Genomic DNA, 9,934 nt, shown 5'->3' with positions numbered 1-9,934 from the left:
GTTGCTAAGCCAAGTCCTGAGCTAAGTTAGAATCGGGGCTGGTCAACGCTACACAATCCTTGGCCAACTTTTCTTGATTCTCATACAACACACGTGGCCTGCATGTGGGTTTCGTAACCTAAATTGCATCAGCGATTTGTAACCCCAGCTGACCTTTGTAAGTGATGTTGCATAAATCCAAGCCTTTGTGACGTTAGTCTTCCTTTCCCTTAGACTAAACATCCATTTCACTTTCGACTGTCACTTAATTTGGCTCACCACACCAGTGATACATTTTTCAGCAGGTTTTGTTTGGCATGCTGGTGCTTGCAGAGCCTTTCCTGAAAGTTCCCAGTACCACCCAAAGAATTGTCTCAACACAATGAAGCCTAGTTTCTCTAATTAATTTCTTTGATTCAGAACATTTCATTCTTTTTAGTTTATGGTGGGTGCAGTGCAATGAACTTTGTTTCTTGCCTGTGCTGATATGTTTCTCGCTGAGCCTTTGCTTCTTTCAAGCACAATAATGATAATAATCAAATTATCCCTCATAAATGAGAAGCCATGAAGAAATGTAATATTCAGTATTCTATTATGTTTCAGCTACCCTCAACCACTATATTTTTTCACACTTCCCTTTATCTATGTCTTCAAAATAAATCTTTCCTCCTTGCACAGAACCTGCAGTCTTCTGCATTTGAACTTTGCTTGTCGTCTGGGAAAAGTAAACTCTGCTAGTCTTCTAATCTATTTTTTTCTTCCAGTTAGTATGTTTAAGGCACCAAATCCCTTTCCCAGAAGAGTTGCCATGCAACATTTTCCTGCCCTAAACGAGCACATTCCCGCACGTCACCAAGTGTGTTTTTCCAGCTTGATTGTTATGGAGCTTGACAGTGAATGTTGGCTCAGGTCAATACGGTGGTGTTATTTTGTCTGGGTTCATTGCAGTCAGTATTCATCACATCATGCACAATCAGTGGGGAAGTTGGATCTGCTGAAGAGAATCACTGATTCACTGTTATTATTATATTTTTCCTGCAGCCTCATTTTTGGCAAACATAATGCTTTGCAAGTTCAGAGAGTTCAGCATTTTCCCAAGAAAGACTTTTAGTAAAAGTAATGTAAGAAAAGATTTAGCAGTTACAGCAATTACAGGGCCAGTGGATGAAACGTCACAACTTTAGCACAATCCAATGAATTTAGAGAACAGTAGAACAGTTATTTTAGGATAATATATTCTGTACTCCTCAGAATGCCCATATACAGTGCTATGCATAAGTTTAGACACCCATGCTAAAGTTGATTAAAAAGAGGAATAAAAAATCATCTTTTGGAAATTGAACCAACTGCCTTAATTAAAAAAATTAGGAAAAATCCAACCTTTAAGGACACCATTTTTCTTTGTGAATGAATAATGTATCATAAATAAATAAATGTTCTTCCTTAAAATACAGGGTGCATAAGTTTGGACACCCCTATGTTAAATTCCCATAGAGCCAGGCAGATTTTTATTTTTAAAGGCCAGTTACTTCATGGATCCAGGATACTATGCATCCTGATCAAGTTCCCTTGGCCTTTGGAATTAAAATATCATCATCACATAGCCTTCACCATACCTAGAGATTGGCATGGAGTACTTTCCATAAGATCATCTCTCAATGCAAATCAAACCAGCTATTAGGCTAACTGAAATAAAACCATGCCAGTCTCTAGGTATGGTGAAGGGTGTGTGATGATGTGGGGCTATTTAAATTCCAAAGGCCAAGGGAACTTTATCAGGATTCATAGTATCCTGGATCCATGAAGTAACTGGCCTTTAAAAATAAAAATCTGCCTGCCTCTATGGGAATTTAACATAGGGGTGTCCAAACTTATGCACCCTGTATTTTAAGGAAGAACATTTATTTATTTACGATACATTATTCGTTCACAAAGAAAATTGGTGTCCTTAAAGGTTGGATTTTTCCTAATTTTTTAAATGAAGGCATTAAGTTCAGTTTCCAAAAGATGATTTTTTATTCCTCTTTTTAGTCAACTTTAGTATGGGTGTCTAAACTTATGCATAGCACTGTAAGACTCAAGTATCCATCCAATACATTTTGTGTGGCCACCTTTTTTTAAAAGATTGGACAAAGATCAAATTTGCTGGACATTTATTGTTCAAAAGTTGAGGTCAGTATTATGTTTTTGGATACAGAAAATTGTGAAATGAATAACAGCTGTTTTCTATATTAATATCTCAAAATGTAATTGTGATGGCAAAGCTGTATTTTCAGCATCATTACTCCAGTCTTCAGTGTCACATTATACTTCAGAAATCATTCTAATATGCTGATTTGCTACTCAAGAAACATTTCTTATTATTATCGATGTTTGAAAACAGTTGTGCTGCTTAATATTTTTGTTGACTGTAAGAAAAAATGATGTGGACGTCGAAGATCACAAAAATGAAGTTTATTACAGCATAGCAGTGGCAAGGTACACGAAGCACCTTGGGTTCACCGGCGTCAGAATGAACCCAGAACATCCAAATCTTAAACCTTTTATCCTCTTCTTAATGTAAATGAAGTTGCTCTTGTTGCAACAGCTGTGGTCTGTATGTTAATGAAGTTGTGACACCCCATTGTCTGAGAAGGTTCAGGATGTGATCAACCCAAATGGTCAAGAAACAATATAACTTGACTTTCTTTCATCTCTATGATAATTAAGCCATTTTGGGGATGAGCTCCTTCTAAAATATAGTTTGGAGTGGAATCTGGGTTGAGGCAAACTACAATTTCTTACATGACACTGATGCATTTTTTGTATTTTCTGATTAATAGAAAGTTCACAACAGCATTTATTTGAAATAGAAATGTTTTATAAAATTATAAATGTCACTAAAAGTATAAAAATAATATTTTCTTCAAAATTGGACCCCAAAAGTAAGACTTAAAAAAAAAATAATATATATTTTGTTATTTTGTTTTAGTTTGGTTTGGTTTGAAAGGCAGTGTATATACACTCACCTAAAGGATTATTAGGAACACCTGTTCAATTTCTCATTAATGCAATTATCTAATCAACCAATCACATGGCAGTTGCTTCAATGCATTTAGGGGTGTGGTCCTGGTCAAGACAATCTCCTGAACTCCAAACTGAATGTCAGAATGGGAAAGAAAGGTGATTTAAGCAATTTTGAGCGTGGCATGGTTGTTGGTGCCAGACGGGCCGGTCTGAATATTTCACAATCTGCTCAGTTACTGGGATTTTCACGCACAACCATTTCTAGGGTTTACAAAGAATGGTGTGAAAAGGGAAAAACATCCAGTAAACATCCGAAAATGCCTTGTTGATGCTAGAGGTCAGAGGAGAATGGGCCGACTGATTCAAGCTGATAGAAGAGCAACTTTGACTGAAATAACCACTCGTTACAACCGAGGTATGCAGCAAAGCATTTGTGAAGCCACAACACGCACAACCTTGAGGCGGATGGGCTACAATAGCAGAAGACCCCACCGGGTACCACTCATCTCCACTACAAATAGGAAAAAGAGGCTGCAATTTGCACGAGCTCACCAAAATTGGACAGTTGAAGACTGGAAAAATGTTGCCTGGTCTGATGAGTCTTGATTTCTGTTGAGACATTCAGATGGTAGAGTCAGAATTTGGCGTAAACAGAATGAGAACATGGATCCATCATGCCTTGTTACCACTGTGCAGGCTGGTGGTGGTGGTGTAATGGTGTGGGGGATGTTTTCTTAGCACACTTTAGGCCCCTTAGTGCCAATTGGGCATCGTTTAAATGCCACGGCCTACCTGAGCATTGTTTCTGACCATGTCCATCCCTTTATGACCACCATATACCCATCCTCTGATGGCTACTTCCAGCAGGATAATGCACCATGTCACAAAGCTCGAATCACTTCAAATTGGTTTCTTGAACATGACAATGAGTTCACTGTACTAAAATGGCCCCCACAGTCACCAGATCTCAACCCAATAGAGCATCTTTGGGATGTGGTGGAATGGGAGCTTCGTGCCCTGGATGTGCATCCCACAAATCTCCATCAACTGCAAGATGCTATCCTATCAATATGGGCCAACATTTCTGAAGAATGCTTTCAGCACCTTGTTGAATCAATGCCACGTAGAATTAAGGCAGTTCTGAAGGCGAAAGGGGGTCAAACACAGTATTAGTATGGTGTTCCTAATAATCCTTTAGGTGAGTATATGCATATGTGTAAAAATGTAATTTTCATAGTGCAAGTAAGAATATTTGCCAAAAAAGGGACACAAAACACATTTTTTTTTTTTTAAATGATGTTTTTATTAAAGAAATGGCCAGTACTGTCAACAGTTTACTGCCATTTGTAAATAAATACAAATATTTAAATAAAAAACAGAAATAAAAAAACTCATTTACTACACATAACATTTAATATAAAAAATCTGCACTTGTAACACAAAACCATCTGAGAACACCTTGTGATATTTTTTTTCAAGTATTTGTAAAAAGAATATTACAACGCATGTAACATGTCAATAACAATATGTGACCCTGGGTCAATGGGTAAATTTTGGGAAATTGAGATGTAGACATCATCTGAAAGCTGAATAAATAAGCTTTCCATTGATGTATGGTTTGACCATACATAAGACCATATTTGGCCCGAGAAACAACTATTTGGGCATCTGGAATCTGAGGGTGCAAAAAAATCTAAACATTGAGAAAATCACCTTTAAAGTTGTCCATTATGTTCGTGATTGTGCTGCATTCACTCACAAAAATAAATGTTTTATATATTTACGGTAGGAAATTTACTAAATATCTTCATGGAACATGATCTTTACTTAATATCCTCATGATTTTTGGCATAAAAGAAAAATGGATCATTTTGACCCATACAATGTATTGTTGGCTATTGCCACAAATATACCCGTGCTACTTGTGACTGGTTTTGTGATCCAGGGTCACAAATGAAAAATCAGCAATAAATACATCAATGAAATAAATTATTAATATAAATACATTAACAAATAAATATCAAGTATCATGTATCATGGTGAAAGTAATGAGACCTTCAAAATCTTTTAGAGCTCTGAACTCCGCTCGTTCAAGACAATCGTTGGATTAATACTATTTTCAGTGGAGTGCGCTGAGCTTGAATTCATGTTTTCAGAACTCTGAAATTTCACATCAGGCACCTGAAAGGACACCATCGGACAGGGTCCTTTGATATTCAAGCACACCAGCTTCTTGAGTGAGGCTGTGTTAACAATGTCAAATCCAACTTTCCCACCAAATGTGCTGGGCATCCAGTATTCAGGAGAACAAATAGCATTTCCCATGAGGCCTTTGAGAGAGTAGGGGGCTCCCATCTCCACAATACTCTCCCCAAATACAGCGTTGGGTCTAGGTTTCTCCACAAGAAGGCCAGGATACAGCTCAACCGCATCTATGTGACCGTACAGCTTCTTCAGTTCGTCTGCCAGCTCCTTGTCTCCTGTTTTACCAAACAAAAAAAGTTACAGTTAAATAAGAGGTGTATTTTTCCTAATATTCTCATTTCTAAATCTGTATGAAAAGAGTTGTTTTTCCATTTTTGCCATATTTTAGGCCTGTTCACACTAAGAATGATAACTATGTTAGTGTACACACCAACAGACCATAGCATTCTGTTTTATAAGCGCACACAGTTAAATCGCCTGGATTCTGATTGGCTGTCAATGTTTTTATTGTTCATCAACTGGAAAAAATCGTTCTGAGAGTGATTCCAACAATATAGTTCTTCTGTGTCATTATCGTTATAGTTGTAGTGTGGACTTCCGTATTCTCGTAGAATTGGAATGATTATTAAAACTTTTTAGTTACAGTTATCCTCTTTGAGGTGAACGGGCCTTTCGGATTGACACCAGTGATGTTCACGGTTTGTCTTACCTGTCATCTCCTCAAAGGACGCGTAGGGCTTCATGTTGAAGCGTTTCCTGTAGGCATTGAAAGACTGGTAGCGCATCTCTCTTGAATGCTCCAAAGCTTTAACAGCAACTCCCTGAACTGAAGCCGGCAGGTTGCGTCCACCAGCTACCTGTTCACGAAAACATGAGATAAATTAACAAAGTCAGTAAAGTGAAGACAAAGAGATTTAGGCACACTCATGTCGTTCCGACTTTTTTCTTCGGGGGAACACAAAAGACGATATTCTGAATAACTTTTTGTGTCCATGCTATGAAAGTCAATGGGGTCCAAATCGACATTGAACCTCACTTTCTTTCATTGTATGAAAAAAAAAACATTAAAATTTTTACAAAATATCTTCTTTTGTGTTCCACAGAAGAAAGAAAGCTATACAGGTTTTGAACAACATAAGGCTTCTCTGAGAATCTTTCTATCAACAAGTGAAACTCACCCTTCCAGCCATCTGTTTGGTGAAAGACTCCACCAAGTTTCGGATGCCGTGTTCGGTCACTATAGAGTTGTTAAACACAAACTGGTGGTAGCCGTAGACCTGATCCTGGATCTGAAAGCTGTCGGGCATCAGCGGGTGCCAGTGATACAGAGTGTTGAATTCGGAAGCAATGCGGTTCTGGTACTGGAAGCGTTGACTGAAGAGAAGCTCTGGGTCAAACTTGAGCTTGAAGTTGTAGCCACTCAGATGCTGAACGTAGTCCTCGATCACGATTTTGATGGTCTCACCTGGAAGAAAAAAAGCAAAATGGAAATATTTAATCTCTCCACAAAATTGTGAAGATTAGGAATGTTTTAGATGATGCGACCTCGACTCACCAATCAGGATGAGACGAGTGGTTTGGAAGATTCTTTCGTCGTCCCAGTCGGGATGCTCTTGCTTCATGATATCACATACACGGTTGTGTTCACGGAGCCAAATGGTTGCATACATCATCAAACCTGGAACCAGACCGAAGGCCTCATGACCCACAGCAAATTTATGTTCCTCTGGGACATGAGGAGGATAGTGCATCTCCACCTGGACATCTTTCACCAGCGGAGGATACACCTCACCATCCACAACCTAAGGGTCAAATATATTTTTTCATTAACAACTTTTTTTCACATTTAACCAATACTCATGTCCATTTAAAAGCTGTAGTTCCCCTAAAGATTTTAATTTGGTCATCATTAACTCATTCTCATGTTGTTCCAAACCTGTACTATGTGACTTTCTTTCTTCTTAGGAACATAAAATATTTTGAAGGATGTCTTGATTAAAAGTCAATGGGGTCCAATGTTTTTTTTTTTTTTTTTTTTTTTTTTTTTTTGTCCCTACTGACTTTCATTTTATGGACAAAAATGGTTCTTCAAAATGCCCTCTTTTATGTTCCACATGTTTCGGGTTTGAAAAAATATGAGGGTGAGTAAATGATGACAGAATTTTCTTTTTTGGGTGAACTATCCCATTAAGTGCTGTTTCAATGTCCATTTGTATAGCACAAACCTGATACTTTAGCTTTCCATCTTTAAATAGACGAAGTTTGTGTTGTCTCTCCAGCGTCTCTCCATAAATATGCCCCAAGTCCACCTAAAACATAACAAAACTTTTAGAAATTGCATTATAGTCCCATATACACTTTGGATGGTGTGTAGCCTACAATTTTTTCTCCAAGTAAAATAGTTAATAACAGAGCTTTGAATGCCACTTACTCCATGACCCAAGGCTTTGGTGAAAGCTGGTCCTTTTTTAAAGTCAGACTTGAAGAACTGATGAGTAAAATGCTGGGCGAAGAAAGCAAACATGAGACTGGACCTCTGTGGATCAGGGATGAACTGTTTCCTCAACAGCACCTTCTCCACCACCTGCTTTGCATTTGGTAGATCAGGTGAAGGGCAGTTCTGGGGCAATGGGGCGAGAGTGCGGGTGTAATAGGACAGGTTAGAATACGCCTCCCAGCTTTTGTAATTATAATCTGCATTGTATGTCGGTGGACTGTCGACCAAATGGGACCTTGCTGTAAAACAAGGAAAAGGCAATATTACTTTGTGCATTTATTTCTTCTTCTTTTTAAAATACTCTCAGTTTTACTATGAATCCACGTAAAAAGCAACATCATTCAACTTACATGTCAATACATAGCTCATTATGGCATCTCTCAGGAAAGAAATGTTGTTGATAATGTCCCAGATCCATTTATAATGTGTTAAAATGTAATGCACTATGTCTGGCCTTGGTTTCAGAGTTGATCTGATACGTGTGAGAAGCTCAGCTGTGAGGAAAGAAAAAGAAACAGTTTTTGAGTGCACACATTTTCTCTATGTAAATTTTTTTTATCTGTAAATGCAATCCATGACCAGACTTACGTGTAGTGCAGTTTTCACCATAATAACCTGTCCTGGTACAGTCACATTCATATGCATCAGCACCTTTGGATAAACACACACCTTGGTTTTGGCAAGGCTGTGCACAGCAAGGGTCGTCTGCAAGAAAAAGTCAAACCGTAAAAAAAAAATGAAGATTGTTTCCATGCATCATTATAGGTTATTGCATTTGGGTAGAACAATCAAACTGTGAAAGAAGCATTCGAACATTGCTAAAGCTGAGTTAACTTACATCCTTCACCGGGAAAGATCAAAAAGCTTGAAAGTAACACCAGGCAAACCAGTCTATTCATTCCAGAGGTTTTATCTATAATTTCTTAGCCTACTCCGAAGCAGAGATGCGCACTCTGGTACAGCTCGTGGAATTCTGTGCTCCTTGAAGCGATCCTCCGCCTTTTAAACTGTTTGAGAAGGAAGTTCTCTTGCGCAATTTCAAGGTTTGTAACGTCAAACGATTTCCACAAGGTGCACATTCATCAAGGATTCATATTTGGGAAAATGTAGCCTATTCATTTATTATTAAAAAATAAAAGTGATTTGTTAAAGTAGCCAGTTATAACTGTTGGTAAAAACCGTTTACAAATATATATATACAAATAAACCTAATAAAAGTTTTTTCAGATTTACAATAGGCCTATAGGCAATTCAGGATTTTTTTTAACTGCATAGCTACTCAGATGTTTCTGTTAGCCTATTATTATTTGTTTGTGTACTTCCAAAATAGGCTGTATCTGTAATATAGAACAAATTAGGAAACTCCAAGGCACTCTCTTTAAGAAAAAATAAAAAGCCTTTATTTTATGGCTTGGTCATCATAAACCTTTAAAAACTCCGACGCGTTTCGTCATACAAGCCTTCGTCAGGGAGTCAACTGTATCTGTTTCAGGTAAAGTAACTGTTTTATAGACATGATGGCTTTGGGTGGAAAAAAATGAAACATTTCTGCGTACACGTAGGCCTAATGATCAAAAATCAGAAGCGAGATAAAGATGTAGATAGTAGCCTGGGCTACTGCATTCCAGTGATACAGGCATTCCTTTCCAGCTCATGAGCGCCACCTAGAGCAAATGTCGCTATTCATTCGCAATCTTGCATGGATTCTTCTGAGTATATTGTTAGGTATTATAATTGAATTCTTATTAAGAAATAAATCTGAAATGAAAACCTAATAACAACATTTCACATTTACAGTAGGCTATTCTGAGGAAAAAGAAACCTAGAAAGTCAACATAGAAAGTCTATATAGCGCTAAAATAGTCTCCATCGGGGTCCTTTTCATGTGTCCATCAAAGTTGAAATATGAAGAACCAGGGCGGGGGAAGAGTTTGCGTCCGCCCAAAAAAGGAACTCCGTTTAGCGAATCGATTCGTTTGAATGATTATTATCTTTGAACCGGTTCAGGAAACCTATTCACCAGTCATTTGAGTCATCGATCAAGTGTTCCCATTTGACGTTTTCTTGTTTGTGGTTAATTAATATTTTGTTCAATACTGATATCACTGATCATTTCGTTTACGTTTTTGTATTGTTTGTAGCTACTTGTGTGGTCCAGTTTGATGCAGTCAAATTAAAACCCTGTTGGCACTACTGTTTTGCCAGAAAATCCAAATAAATGTGTTATGTTTATGGTTCCAACATTTC

At 37.8% G+C, this 9,934-nt stretch overlaps 1 protein-coding gene across 1 annotated transcript; it reads right to left on the bottom strand.

Annotated features, from left to right (window-relative positions):
* Positions 1–4,282: 4,282 nt before the first annotated feature.
* On the bottom strand, positions 4,283–8,656 carry ptgs2a (prostaglandin-endoperoxide synthase 2a). Its single transcript, XM_081373343.1, has 9 exons — positions 8,526–8,656; positions 8,276–8,392; positions 8,038–8,181; positions 7,622–7,926; positions 7,416–7,499; positions 6,746–6,992; positions 6,369–6,655; positions 5,900–6,047; positions 4,283–5,465 (listed from the first exon to the last, which is right to left on the bottom strand). The coding sequence occupies exons 1-9, from the start codon at positions 8,584–8,586 to the stop codon at positions 5,053–5,055; spliced, it is 1,806 nt and encodes a 601-aa protein (XP_081229469.1). The 5' UTR covers positions 8,587–8,656; the 3' UTR covers positions 4,283–5,052.
* Between the last annotated feature and the right edge of the window lie 1,278 nt (positions 8,657–9,934).

This window comes from Scardinius erythrophthalmus, assembly GCF_964197995.2.
Source record: "Scardinius erythrophthalmus genome assembly, chromosome: 9".
NCBI classification, from domain to species: domain Eukaryota; kingdom Metazoa; phylum Chordata; class Actinopteri; order Cypriniformes; family Leuciscidae; genus Scardinius; species Scardinius erythrophthalmus.
The sequence above is the reverse complement of the archived record's forward strand: the minus strand, read 5'-3'. Positions and strand labels throughout refer to the sequence as shown.